Below are 15198 nucleotides of genomic sequence, written 5' to 3'. Positions count from 1 at the left end.
GGTCAGCTCATGAGCTGTGCAAGATCTTGACGTAACAGTTTGAAGCTTCATCATTCACTCTTTGCAAATAGGTACTGAAGTGTTTCATTCTCCTTGGCTAACTTTACATGAAACCTCTCCATCCCGTTGGCAGCAGCTTGTCTTTTTTCATCTCGCCAGACTTTACAACTCAAAAAGACCTTTTGGAGGACTCTTACAATCCCAAGCACCAATCACAATTCTATTAGAAAACCTGCAGGCGATCAGGGAATTGAGGCAATCCAAAGGCTGTTACTTGCCCCAGTTCAGGTACCACCCTGGAAGCCAAGTCAGGCAGGCAGAGCCAAGGATCCTGCCTCGGTCCATCAGTTATGCATAAGTGATGCCTGATCTAACCTCTACAGCTCCCAGACACTTTTCAGTTGCTGCTGAGATTGTAGAAGAGTACCCAGGAGCCACAATCTTCTACCTGCAGGTGTGAACACTACACTGATGTTGTATGTCTTCCCAAGACCGCAGCTCCTGCCAGTTTTGGACAAAGTCACTGGACCTACGTGGTGACAAACGATGATAAAGCCATCACACCTTGTCACTGTGTGCCACTGACCCTGAAGGCTAGATTTGGAGTGCAGCAATGCAATCTCTGCTGGCCCACTTGGGAAGGACACGTTGGTGCTGTGGCTTCTGCCTTCTAGGTATTCACCGTAGATGTAGCTTAAACTGCACCTTACTGAGCCCTGCTTAGAAAACCACTCAGTTTTGAAGGTGAACATGCATGTGCAGGAGAGCAAACTGCTGTAGCAACCAACTCGGGCATTTGGAGCCCCCTCCCAGAGACCAGCGTAGCATGAGACCTCTGAGCCTTTCACACAAAGTGCAAAACCCATTTCCCTGGTCTAGGTTTCTCGTTTTAAGAGCCTGCAAGTAAGACAGACAGCTACATAAGCAGTTCTGTTTTAACTAAGTCTATCACCAGGCTATCTGGGCTTGCTGCAACACGCTGATTAAACACTCGAATCAGAGAGAGCTCAGAAATCATCACTTAAGGGCAAGGAGAGCTGTAAGAAAATTGCAAAAATGTTCCCGTTCTCGAAAGAGGTATTATTCCCATTTTATAGACGGGATATCTGAGGCACTAAGTCCCCCTCAGCCACATTAAGCTTTGCTCCTGGCACTCATCATCTCAGAGCCATTGGGGCTGCTCTGCATTCGGTGAGTCAGTAATCCCAGTAGGTTTAATCCTTCACACTGACAAGTATTTCAACAACCAGGCAAGGGAAGAGCACTTAGTAACAGCCAAAGGTTTCTGTAAGGAATGTGTTACCAAATCTCTGGTACGCTACATTTCTCTGAGTACCCGCAGCTGTCCTTCTTCCATCACGACAGCTCCTCCTTGGTCTGACACAGGATGGGGAACTGTACAAACCCACCAGAATTCAGGCAGAGATCATCAAAAGTGTTTTAATGATTAAACCATGTCAAACATTAACAATGTAGGTATATTCAGATGAGCCAAGTGTTTAATTCTAGCACATTTAGACAGCCTATTTTGAACATTATAGCTGCTGTACTGAGCTATGTAAAGACTCTGCAAACCAGTACCTAGAAATGAAGACACACGCACAAGCTTTGATAATGTAAACATAACAGACACTGTCTCCTTCAGATCAAGGAATGAAAACCCACAAGGCTAGTAGAACTTACTAATTCTCTAAAAGATGTGCAAATTTTTTAAAAAAGATTTAATTAAAAAAAACCCAACCAAACCAAACATGTTAAAACTGGCATTTATATAAATATCAAAAAACAAATAGTTAAACTTGAGCAATGACCAGCAGAATGTCTTGCACAATTCAAATTTTTAGAGCTTAATGAATAAAATATTCATAAGCCATACCTCACCACGGCAGATACCAGAATACCAGCAATAGATACTGGCTTTGCAACTGACTCCTCATATGTGCAAGGCAAGATTTTACAACAAGGAGTAACTTTAACAAGGACTCAAACAAAATTGTCAGATAACAAGCCAAAACATTACTGGTGATATACACAACTCACATTACAGAAACAGACATTTCCAGCACATTTCAGTAACATTTAAAAAACATTAGGTATGATTTTGACTGTTCAGTTTTGCTTGTTTGGGAAAAAACCACATTTGTTAGGCACATTTTAAAAGTGAACATATGCTACATGAAGAACAGTTCAGATACCAACTTAAATACAGATAATTCCATCAGAAAAGCATCTTTCTGTCTTTGTTTTTAAATACACTTTTGGATATGTCACAGACTTAAACAGTAGCTCCTCAAATGTGGATATGGCTATGGTAATAACACTTGAAATTCTGCCAGTTTCCATATTAAAAATCACTCTCATCATTTAGCATTTACGAATTCTCAGAAACAAGAAAAAAAGAAAAAGAGAGAAAAAAGATGGGTCCACCCTGTATATACTCTAAACCTTAGAGACAATATTTAAATCTTAATGGACTGTGTAAGCGCCAATTAGTTTTACATTAGTGACATACTTCAAATAAAAAAATAAGATCTATTAAAAAGGTAAAATAAGTTTTCCATCTGGTTTGTGACTGTTTAGTCAGTTAAAGCCAAATATACAAAACTAAATGCGCCATTTCCAATTTCACTGTATCACGTAAGAGATACGTAACATTATGTATCACATACAGAACAGTAAAATGATCAATGGATTCTTCTAAATGACTTTTTAATAAAAAGTCAGTCAACTGAAAAGTTGAAACATACCCTAATTTTTAAACCAGTAATAAGCTTTGGGCCCTGCTTTTTAATTTAAGGCATGTGTGTTTATCTACTGAAACCAGCATTGTACAAATTACCTCTACAATCACATGCATGACCTACAGTAAAAAAAAATGGAGGTTTAGATTACAGTGTTTTCAAATTGTGAATCATAATTCAGCACCTATCATATTGACTAGTAAGGCAACAGCAGTGTCGGATACTATGATAATACTCCCTTCCACAGTCTATAGCGGGGTCAGTGACAGCCCAGAATTATTTTTAAACTTTAACCTACTTTTATGTTCTGTATACAGTTTCTAGGGTGTTTGCACTGGTTAAGTCCTACATAAATCACACTATTCTAGGCAGGAATAGTTACAGTAGCCGTTAGAGTATTAGTGCACAACTCTTATTGTGCTTACAATCAGATGATTTTGTTGTTGGGGTTATCAAAATGTTTTTTCAGTTTGGTCTTCAATCCTTCCTTTGTTTCCTTTGTTTCACATTGTTCTCAAGGGAAGAAGAGCTGTTTGTGTACCCGTTCACAGTGGCCGTAGAGCCGTTCTGATACTCTTTCCTCCTCGAGGATGCCTTCTTGTTGTAAGTCTAGAATATACGAAAAGACACATGGTTTTGCTTAAATAAATAACCGTTTCCTCACAGTAACTCTAGAAACACAAAAGCAAACTCTCATCCACCGTTTTTAAGGACCTTGTGCCGGTGGCAGAGTCTAACAAGCTCAACCGTTTTTTGTGTATGAGGCTATACTATGCCTGCCATTCATCACAGCAAGAGGGTTAGTTCACCGGAAAAGAAAAAGGCTTGGTAGTATGATGGTAGCATCAGTAGTGTTATGTTAATTAGAAACAAGGAAAGTGCTTCTATGAGCAGACTATGGCATAAGACTATATTCAAAATGACAAGGAAGGAGGTTTGATGCACTGCGGGTGACAGTACCTCAAACAAAGCCAGAACAAGAAGTGGGTAAACGGGAACACTGAGGGAAGTTCAGAGACAGAAATGTGAAAGGAACTTGCACTGGCCAACATGGTAAGCAAAACCTAACAGGAGCCGTGAGTCTCAATACACCAAAAAAAAATATTTACGGAAGTGAAAAAGTATACATGAATTAGTCTCTGACAAAGGGGCTCAGTAGCCTGACAAGAGCATGTTTCCCAAAATACTGTGTGAAAGGAAGCGAGATGGTTAAAATTTAAAATATGAGTAAAACTGATGAAGAAAGTCAAGTAATATTTGGAATATACTACCATATTTCATTAGCATGTTCCTATGCAGCAGGTGGTATGAACCACAGGACTGATTTTAAGTAGTACTGGCAGTTCAGATAGGGAAGCCTGTTTCCTCCCATGAATCGATCTTACCAGACCTGAAATCCTCAAATCTTTCACGAGACGTTTAAAATAGAACACAGTTTGCTTGTTTGGGGGCAGTAGGCTGTGTTGGTTTGGTTTTCTGAGGATGGGTACATCTTTGCACAGAGCCCAACTACGAACTACTCAGAACAACACACACCAAGTCTGGCTGCACTCAGATACAAAATGAATTTTGTAAAAACACAACTCAAAGTGCTAATTTTCCGTATGAAAATACAAACAAACGCCTGTGAAGATAAGTCAAACCCAGATTTCTGTATGTTGGGAGTTTGGGAAGTTTCCCTGGATATAAACCAAGCATTTCCCCTTGTGAGAGCACTAACGAAAAATTCCTTTGAGTGCTTCACAGGTTCACAGGCTGCCGTTTTATTTCAGACTGGAAAGCTGTTTCTTATTAAAAGCTCTTCCTCTCTCTCATCTGCTGTTAAAATTGCTTTAGTAAAATGCCTTTTTGTGCCGCTCTGCTCACTGAAACTACTAATCATTCTGAATTACAGATACAAAACATCAGAGGATAGGAAACCGGAGGGCAGGCCAACAAGTAAAGTACTTTAGGAACACATGCATGTTACTGGAAGACAGCAAAAGGATATTTCAAGTGTATCTTTCTGCAAACAGCTTTCCAATGAGATACAGCCAGCAGAATGCTACAAAGAGTCAACGAATATTATTTTTACCTGAATATAGAAATTTGTGAAGAGGATAATCAAAGAAATCATATAAGAAATCTGGAAATACAGCCAGCCCTGAGGAAATGCACATGGCCAAACAACACCACAGCTGGTCTGGAAGATTGTCAGGACAAACTGAATCTGGGGAGAGAAAAAAAACCCAAAACAGACAGAGAGAAGTAGCACATTAATACAGGCAGTAAAAACCCCATTATTGACCAAAGTGCCATTCATTATTTCCAAAACAAGTCAAAAACATGCCATACTGTGTCTTTTGACAAGTTTACCCTCTCTTCTAACAGTGTAAACCTGAGTTAGTAGACATTCAGGTTGTGGGAGTCTGTTGTTTAAATGGGTTTATTTGATTGATATTGTTCTATTTTAGAGCATTAGAATAACTTATGTAGAACTGATTTATAAATATAAAAGGAACAAAGACCACCATCTTCCTAGTGAGAGCTCACTGGGGTTTGACTCCACCATCCTAACAGAGTAGGTACGCATCTCACTGCTCCAGCTGCAAAAGGTCACTGGGTCTACACATAGATCCTGCAATCCTCTGCCTCTGACAGGGACTGCCTGACATATGGCTCCAGTGGAAGAACTTTAGGGGTAAAGGCTGTAGGGAAGCTGGGAAGGCAGGGAAGAGGACCAGGGTTTAATTACTTTCAATTACCTCTTTTGGAAAAACAGAGTTTGGGTTTAAGTGCTGCAGAGGGCCTTAGGCAAAATTCATCCTTACATGAAGGCTACCAGATTAGGGAATGTTTATTTAAAAAGGGAAAGACTGCTGTGTTCTGCTGTTATTTAGCTGCCCTTACAGCTATGCATGCAGAGCAGGCAGGGAAGTGAAAGCAGCTATTAGATAGCCAGGGGAGCAACCGAAGCACCGAGACACTTGCACTCTGCAGCACTCAAACAACCAGGATGAAGAATAGAATCTGGAAGTAGAAAACCCCCAAAAACACAAAACAAAACCCAACAAAAACCCCCACAACAAACCTCCCCCCAAAACAATGATCCCCACTGCTACAGTACTTAGACATTCCTCAGTAAGCAAGGGTGCTAAAACAAGAAGATTTTGAGAATCAACACTGAATTGCTGGCAGCCAATGTTCTTAGTGTGTTGTGAAACTATTCACAGTTCTGAGGGAGTACTGGAGGGGTAGGGGCGGGAAGATAACCAAAAAAAGTTCATCTCTAGGCTTCAGTTTCCCCACCTGCAAAATGGGGAAGACAGAACACCAGAACACCCATGCACATTTCCTTATGGTTTCTGACGTATTATACATATTGAAGCCTGGCTCTCATGCAGTATCACTACAGCATGTGCCATTTTGCTTAATTTTGTTGCCCCTTTCATCTCCAGTGTGTACTTTGGGCTTCATCACTGTACACACAGGAAACAATACAAATGGATACAAGGAGTCCAACACAGAATTACAAGAGAAAAAAATCTGCCCATTTAAAGTGCAGGAGGAGACTAGAAATATTGAACAGTTTTTAATAAGCCATTTACAACTGCATGCAAAAGTGAGACAGAAAAGCCATTGTCCCGCAGGACTAGAATGACGGGCCTTGTTAGCTGTGGACTGCATTGCACTCTGCTTCTGGTCCGTCATCTCAACATCAGGCTGAGCAACCAAGCAGAGAGAAGAGTGTCCTAGGTCAAGTGGGCTGGAAGAAAAGCTTCTTCCTTCTCCCTGGATAGCAAGTCCCAGAAAACCCAGTGCTGCAACTCCCAAATACATCTAGTCACCCAACACGGCAAAGCGGAGAAAGATCCCACTGATCTTGGCACCGATTCATGTACACCATCAGACCTCAGGTCCCCATTGTTCTGAAAACAGAGCAGAGGTGCAGAAGCTAGATTTCTAGGGTGATTTAGGCACTTAAAAATGTGAAGGCTAGTACCTTCTATTCTCCTTTCTTCTACACCCTGCCAAAATTTTCTAACTTGGTAAACAAGAGGACCTCATCACAAATACAAGAGCCTGCTGAAACAGTGGAGAGCTCATCACTCACCAGCTGCCCTTGCGTGATGTACTTCTTCCACCACAGATAAGGACGCATTGCTGGCACAGCAGACAACCCGTAGTAGGAGTACATGAGGACATGGATAAAGCTGTTCAGTGTGGCACCAAAGTAAGCTAAAAAAAGGGGCAAAGGAAAAAGCAAGTACACTGTATTACCAGGAACACGCTGTCTACAATTTACAAAAATAACAAGTTCAAAATGTTACTGTTTAAAATAAAATTTCTCTTAGAAGAAAGGCAAGAGATTTACTCCCTCCCCCAACTTTTCTCCTGCTCTTCTGTTCACCCAATGGAGTGGCTGAGCTGCTTTGCAGCTGCATGCTTTATTCCAGCCTTCTGGTTTTGATTCCTTGATTTATTCTTTTTTACATCTGCATTGCGGCTTCTCAAGGGAACTGAAGAAGCTGATAAAGAGAAGGCATGTAAACATGCCCAACGATCCATAGCTTCACCCATCTAATTTTAGGCTTATTGCACTTCCTTTCAGGCACAAGCCTATTTTCTCACTTATAACCAAAAGCAACAGGTATCTTCAGAAACTGCAAGTTAGCCATTTTATTTGTCCCTGTTTACAGCACCTTTAGTCACTAAAGAAACTTCTAGTTTAACAACAAACTGCACAGCACTGTGATGACCAAGCAGAACATAAAGCTTGGAAAGGAAGAAGAAAAACACATAACTAGAAATAGCACAAAAGTATTTTCAGGACCACACAAACACAAGACAGATCTTACATATCGGCACTTTTGACCATTGTATAAACAGGGACTGACTTCCCTGGAGAACATGGTTCCAGATGCACACTCTTTATAAGTTCAGCACTACTCACCGTTGTGCCGACAACAGAAAACAAATACGAGTTTCTATGTTATTTGGCTCAGAAAGCAGATGCTGAGCAACCCAGCCTCTTGGCCTGCACTGCCAGTAGTTCACATCCGCTGGATTTTGAAAGGTTTCTCTTGGATGCGCGTTCAACAAAGCCAGTATCTACAAGCTGCACATCTGAACCACAACTAAGCCACACCAATGCAGTTAGGAAACTAGATGTCAGCTAAAAGCAATGAAATTAAATATCAAAGCAAGATTAGCAGAGATTAGCAGGATTTAGACAGGAGGGGCATGGAAATCTTCCACTTCAGATGCATTCGGTCAAGTTCATTAGCGCTCAGGGACAAGATTTTAATTGAAATCATTTGTTATGGCTAGTGGTATAATGAGATTAAACTGAGAAAGTAACAGCTCAAGTGAACTTGACAGATACATGGACAAGAGTCACTATTAACCATCTTGCAGTTGAAAGAAGCTTCTGGTCCTGACTGAAAAGTTTATTGTTTCATTCGAGGGTCTGCAACCATTGCAAAAAAGAGAAAGCAAAGCTGACGGGTATCAGACCTGGACTACTACAGCTGGTAAACGTCAATTGCCACATGAATGAATTCTTCAAATTACATAGGCACATCTTTTCTAGAAGCTTTGTCAGCAGCTTAATTCCTGCAACTATCTACAACAGTTGCAATTCAGCAAAGCAGCTTAATATGGGACAGAACAAATCCTGAAGCTGAAGGTACCAGAGATGTCTGGTTTGACCAAAAGAAGATCAAACCAAGGCCCCACCATAACCCAGTACTTACAGTGACCACAAGGCACCCAGTTCATCACAAACCACCAAATGTTCAGCATTGTTGCATGGTGGTAGACATGCAGAACAGTGATCTGATGATTATTTTTCCGCAAAATGAAAAAGAAGGTATCCATGAACTCAATGAGTTTGGAGAAATAGTACCACCAGAGGACACGTATGATCTAGAAAGGAGGAAACAAGTTTTAGAAGCATTGGATGTTGTGGGGGCTTTCAACCCTTTTGCTGTCTAAATATTTAAAATCCAGATTCTGTCCTGCACTGCTTGAAGACCCTGCTGAAATCATCTGTAATGCTTCCACCTTAGGTTTTTCTATAGGAGATCTAGACACAAACCCATAGCTACAGCTGAAAACAGGATGACAAACACTTTTACAAGGCTACTGCTGTGCACTTGGTGCGTCCTGGGAGAAATAAAAAAAATATTTAACCAGAGTTGGTCTTGCAGTGCCCTCTGTAAAGGAGAGGTCTGAAGACTGACCAGAAGAAATCATCACCACATCTCAGGAAGATAAGGGGACTCATAGCACACCGTGGTTGGATATAGTCTGAAGACCAAGTCCTTGGTTTTTGACCTGAAAACACTTGAAAATTTACAGATAATTGCTCAATAAAATACCAACCATGAATACATTGTAGATTAACTACTATGTTTGACAATGTGTTGCCATTGTATTGTAAAAGGGGGGAAAAAAGCATATAGTTTGGACAAAATCTGCATAATCAATACTGTTCTGCTCTCCACTTACACACAAGTGGACAATTTGAAACGCTGTTAGCTAGAAGTCCTGATTACGTTACCTTCATATCAGCTTCTCCTCCACTGTGTGTATCCTGACAGAAGAAATTGTATCCTCCTTCCCATACTCCCGTCACCAGCTGAGAAGATCAAAAAAATAAAGTGTTATCTGGGCGGAAGGCTGCACCCCGCAGCGCACACAAACCTCCACAGCGGCTCTGCCGAGACATGTGGCATCGAGGGAACGAAGGATTCGTGGGCACTCGCGTGTGGCATCGGGTTGAATTCAAGCACAAAGCAGTAACAGAACCACAGTGGAGGGTGAATTAAATTCTTTCTGTTGGGGTACACCTGAATAAAAATTGGAGGTAGCATTATCCCCAATTTATCCCACGTAGCATATGTGGTTTGCAGCGTCCTACTGCATGCAGACTCTCAAGATCTTTCCTTCTTGGCTGATGGTCTTATTGCAGAAAGTGAATGACCAAAGTAAAGTGAAAATATTTTTCTTCTGATTATTTTTGGAAAGAAGAAGTTGTATTTTTAAAAAGTTTCATACACAGAGATCTGACTACAATTTTTTCAACCATGTAGCAGAACAAATCTTCAGCTTTGCTGTCCTTAACAGCTAACAACTGATGTTTTACCGTATTGCGATTCTTCAAGATCTTTTTAAATACCTCACTCCCCCCAAGAATACATCGCTCCCAGTACAAGTGACCCCACAGGATACACCCTTGCCGGCCTGACTTCCTGGTGTAACACGTAACACCTCAAACATGACAGAATTACTTTTAAGAGTAACAACCAGCTATTAGTCATGAAAGGATGACACAGAACCTGCTGCCAAGAGGCTGGCTGAAACCTCCAGAGAAGCAAGAGGCAAGGCTGGACATCCACATTCCACCCTTTCACAGGTGGGAGATGGAGGGGCAGGCTGAGGGTGGGATGGGAGGAGGGAGCGGGTGCAAGACCAGGAGCAAGCCCCCCTTTTAACATCACAGCAGAAGGGATCACTGGATGTTGTTTATAAAGTTTTTCCTCTTGGGAATAGCATGAGGAGAGAAGTAACAAATTTAGACAAATCCCAAGTGAGAAAAAGAATTGTTAGAGATCCCAAAAGCATTTTAAAGGCAGAGACAGATATGCTGTGCAAGCAAGTTGCCCATTTTTGGTCTTATCTATGCTTGTGCAGAATTTAAAAAAAAAAAAAAAAAAAAAAAAAAAAAGCTTTGCAGAGCCACAGTGGAAAACTCTGTACCATAAGCCATTTAAAATAATCATTTGATTAAGGAACTACATAACTGGTACGATTCCATGCTGCTCAGACCTGTGAATGAGAAGCTAATTCTAAAAGGTACAATAAAGATTATCACTTAAATGATCTACCTTTTCCTAATGTTATTTCTTTCATGCCTCATTTCCCCCCTAAATTAGCTTTTAAAATACCCAGTAAGCCTAGGTGATTATTTTTGACCGTCTGAGATAGAATTATTCCCACTATTTAAGGGAGAGAAAAAAAAAAAAAAAAAAAAAAAAAAGACATTCAGTTATACCATAACATATAGACCTGGAATTATCTCATGTATTAGATCTAAATCAATACCACACTGCCACAGTGAGAGCCAGGCAGCTGTGCACATCAGTGGCAGACTCAAGCACTTTCTCTATCCAAGCAGCAAAGGAAACACCGCTGGAGGAGCACCCTCCTGGCCATAAGGCAGGCATGGCTGTGCAAAGCACAGCAGTTTAAAGGTGGTGCCCTGCTAAAGGACCAGCTACATCCCAGAGCAAGCCTTGCACCAAACCGCTCTTAGGGCACTGAGGGAACGTCTGCATGGCTCTGCAAGTGCCCGCCAGTCCCTCAGACAGAAGACCACATTGTGCTGTGATCACGTTGTTAAGAGCTTACAGATGTTTTCATACAGTTCTCATAGTTCAAGGAATTGTTAGGAATAGAGAGAAAATCACAATGTTTATATTGTAATTAATCCAAATAGCATCCATCACTAATGCTGTGGTCCATAAACTTCTCCCAAGTAAAGGCTAGCATAGTGAAACCCCAAGAATTTTCCTTGCACTTGATACAGCTACCTAAAGCGTAATACAACCACAGGTGCCTGGATGGATCCCACCTCTCTGAAGGACAAAGGCATCAGTGTGGCCATTGGAGCTTCAGCTAAATCCCAGTATTCCCTTGTTTCCAGAAGAGCATATAATAATATGCTGGGAGCTGTAATACTCTCACAGCCACAGGTGTTTGTTTAAATGATAGAAGCAAAGCAACACTGGTAGGAAATGGTAACATCTTTTATCATATAAATAATTAGCAGAGTTACAAAAATAATTTAATCACTCCCTTTCCAGAAGGAATCAAATAGTGACAGGTGCTACTGCTGCCTACAAACCTTGCTGGGTGCAACATACAAGACAGATAATCCTCCTGAGTTAGCCAGCTGCTCCTTTGCCTGACACCACTATTTCTTGCACCCATGATACTTTCAGCACATGCTGGAAGGCTTCAGAACACAAAACCAATGGGCCACCCCGAGACCTGACCACGAATGGTTCCCAAATGGCTCTGTTATGCACAGGGCTGGGTGCACAGCACCTAGAAAGCAATAAACAGAGGCGTCTTAAATTGCCAGCTAGCGTGTTTAAGTCATGGCTCATGCTTGCTGTGGTCTGCTTCCAAGGTGGCCAGAGTTTCTAATCCCTCCTTAAAGCTACCGTACAGCAGGTCTCAACTTGCCCAGCAACAGGCTGGTGGCTCCTCAGCCACCCCAGGCTTGAGACAACTCTTCCCTGCTCGCTGTCCCTACGAAGTCCTTCATCTTCAGCTTGGCAGGAGCCCAGGCTTGCTAATGGCATTGCTGATGCACAACCACAGGCATATCTTCTCCCGAGAAATTAACTTGTCCAGAAAAGGCTGACTATAATTATTTTCACCAGAGTATGTGATTTTTAAGCGACCCAAAGAGAGACAGGTCTTTCACAAGCCAGTTAAAATAGCACTTAAAGTCAGTGTTAAGTCTCTCAGCTCTGGAGAAAACCCTGTAGCTTGTAGTTGCTCTTGTGCTCAAGCAACTCATACCTCCTTCCCCTGCACTGACATTTTTTTGGTATTGCTTTCATTTTGTAATGCTGTTGCTGAATTCTTTAAAATGCTGTGGCGTGTGGTTTTATCAGCTCTGCTACCAAAATAAACTGGCACACAAACACCAGTCTGACTGGGCTGTAGGAGAGGTGTTACAGGGGAGGATTTTGTAGGATATTTTTTTTATAGAACCGAAGTCTGAGACTGGCTGGGAAAGGGCAGATAAGGGTCCCAGCACTGCAGCACTCTGCCAAGGCACGATGGGTTTATGAGCTTCAGAACAGAGATAGATTAGGGTGAAAAGAAACAGACGTTCACACCTCTGATGAAAGAAAGCAAATGCCTGCAGAGATACAAAATTTTATCTTTACATGAACACCTCAGGACAGAGATAAGGCTTTGGGACCTGTAAAGAAAGAAAGGGGAGAGGAAAGAGCCACCTGGCAGCAAGTCACCATCCACAGCTCAGGTGCCACGGCACCTCTTCACCAGGTCCCCTCCTTCCTGAAACAAGGTGCAGCTCTTAGAATGCTTTTCCTACAGCACATACAACGCCTCCCTCATCAGGAAAATCTGAGACTTCTCTCAAGCAGATTCAGTAGGGAATTAGTTTTTCAGTGAAGAAAAAAAGACAGCGAAGAGATCAGTTGAAGTGAGCCTTCACCACTGACCAATTTTCGCAAATCTAAGTCCGGGTGGTCCAGACCACTTGGCTAGTTTTGCTAACAAACATCCCCAAAATACAACAGGTCTGCATGCCATGCAGCTGGGTGCCCTGCACTCTCCCTGCTTGTCCAAATTACCCAGCCGAGACCTGAGCAGAGAGGCACGGTCCCTACCCACAGCATCGCATGACTGCTGATCCCATGCAGAGCAGTGACAGGGGTGGAAGCAGTGCTGCCCCTGCCGCTCTAACTACCCTCACAGCTTTCAGATACAGCTGTGGCAGCCAGCAGGCAACTGACCCGCATCCCGTAACCCTTCTGCCAGCCACCCTGCTACACACCTTGTCCACCATGCAGGAGGCCACCCCTGGCTGCTCCTGCCTGAGACAGGAGTGCTATTTCCCCTCAAAGTCTAAGCACCGTAGCTTTATACAGAATAAAACTTCGCTGTTTGCCCCTAATGAGTGTCCCCTCTTCCTGAAGTATGGGAGTGACAGGTCAGCCTGGAGAAACCTCTCCCGCCCCCCGGGGTCTGCCTTGCCTTTTGTATTGTCTGGGACAAGCACAGGCCACTACTCTGTTCTGCTAACACCAGAACCCAGCCCGCTCATTATATGCCCAAATAAATAATTTATAGCAAGTACCCACAGAAACTACTATCTTTGGAATTCCAAATAAGAGGTGTAAGATTTCTAGTGATTTTAAAATGAGGTTATATTATATTACATCAGTAGACCAAGTGGTGCAAGTACACAATAGCTAGAATTATACAAATCCTACAGCGCAAAATTTTTCCCCCCACGTTACTGCATACAGACATTCAGATGTAAGGTCAGAAAACCAAGTAGGTCACCTTTTTCATCCTAACTGGGAGGATGCCTCACTTTAACATCTTGTTTTGGTCATATAAACTGAGCTGTGATGCTATGAATCACAACCTGAGCGACCACAGCTGTAACCTGCGAAGAACTCCAACGCAGGGTTTCAGATGTGTTGTACACAAGCTATTAAAGCAGCTTATTTTCAGACAGGCTACTAAACAAGTTCATAAGTGGTGATGTTTTATGACTTCTCAAACTAGCACTGAAAAAAGTTTTATCCAGCTGAAATTCAAAGTGACAACAAGGAAGAGAACAGGGAGTTACTTCTCTTTTTTTTCGGTGCTGCTCTTCATCATCTAAAAAGTTGAGTACACGTATTATAAACCGCAACTGACGTGTGGCTAATCCTTCAAAGCCAAATTTCCATGACTGTTGCGATCCGAGCGAGGGTATCGCCTGCTTTGCACTGACACAGGTAATTGAGGAGGCACTACAGCCAGAGAACATACCTGGAGGTGCAGGAGGCTGATTTTTTTTCCCCTATCACCTAGCCCTTCGGCTCTCTCCCTGCAAACATCAAGCAGCACGGTGTTATGTCAGCACAGCTCTTTACTTGGCAGCATTTTTGTGGGATCAGTCACTCGTCACAGAACGTTGCCTGCCTTCACATCTAGCATGTAAGTGCTGTCAAACACATTTAGTTGCAATTATTATGAGTTTAACAGTCTTTATAAAACTGTGGCTTTCTATATTCCCATTTATAAAAAGAAGATATATTTACAACAGTACCAATGAACACTTCCACATAGATAACGTTAAATTAAGAGCAATATTCACTTTCCTGTAAAGCGTTTTGCTATATAGGAAGGAGAAGCCTTAATATTTGCTGTGTTTTAGCTGTCTCATTCCTTCACAATGTAACCAGGTGAACAGCTTTTGTAAGTACGAGGACTTTTTCAGCATACAATAAATAGTCCTTTCTGGGTAACCAGTTAATTGTTGACAAGAAAAAGACATTCATAAGATCAACAGTTCTGATATTTTCTATTTTTTAAATTTATCATCAGGTTTTGGAACATAGCAGAATGTTACAGTGATTTTCATTTGGAAACTATGAGTATTACTCCAAGTATTTAAGGGAAAAAGATTGGTTGTCCTGAGAGTTCTACCCACACTTAGTACAACTGAAGAAAAGTCTGAACTTGTAAATCCTCAATAACATAGCTGGAGGCTAAAATAATAGATTAGTATATAACTATAAATAGAATCTGTGTAAAATAATGCAACGATGCACATGAAGTCCACAGCAACACTACTTTCAGACAAATTAAACAGATGAAGACACTAATTTTTCTGGATTATAACAACCTGACAGGGAAGTTAGAAATGAAA

The 15198-nt window shown here is 41.7% G+C and overlaps 1 protein-coding gene across 4 annotated transcripts in view; it reads right to left on the bottom strand.

Annotated features, from left to right (window-relative positions):
- Window positions 1-1426: 1426 nt before the first annotated feature.
- ELOVL5 (ELOVL fatty acid elongase 5) overlaps window positions 1427-15198 on the bottom strand; it is a 38701-nt gene continuing 24929 nt past the window's right edge. For all 4 annotated transcript variants that reach the window (XM_055714152.1, XM_027809142.2, XM_027809143.2 and 1 more), the window contains exons 4-8: window positions 9286-9363; window positions 8477-8648; window positions 6835-6959; window positions 4816-4950; window positions 1427-3350 (exon numbers count right to left, since the gene is read on the bottom strand). In XM_055714152.1, coding sequence (XP_055570127.1) covers window positions 3219-3350; window positions 4816-4950; window positions 6835-6959; window positions 8477-8648; window positions 9286-9363 — 642 coding nt within the window. In that variant the 3' untranslated portion in view covers window positions 1427-3218. The remainder of the gene's footprint in view (window positions 3351-4815; window positions 4951-6834; window positions 6960-8476; window positions 8649-9285; window positions 9364-15198) is intronic.

This window comes from Falco cherrug, chromosome 6 (genome assembly GCF_023634085.1).
Source record: "Falco cherrug isolate bFalChe1 chromosome 6, bFalChe1.pri, whole genome shotgun sequence".
In the NCBI taxonomy this organism is placed as follows: Eukaryota; Metazoa; Chordata; class Aves; order Falconiformes; family Falconidae; genus Falco; species Falco cherrug.
The sequence above is the reverse complement of the archived record's forward strand: the minus strand, read 5'-3'. Positions and strand labels throughout refer to the sequence as shown.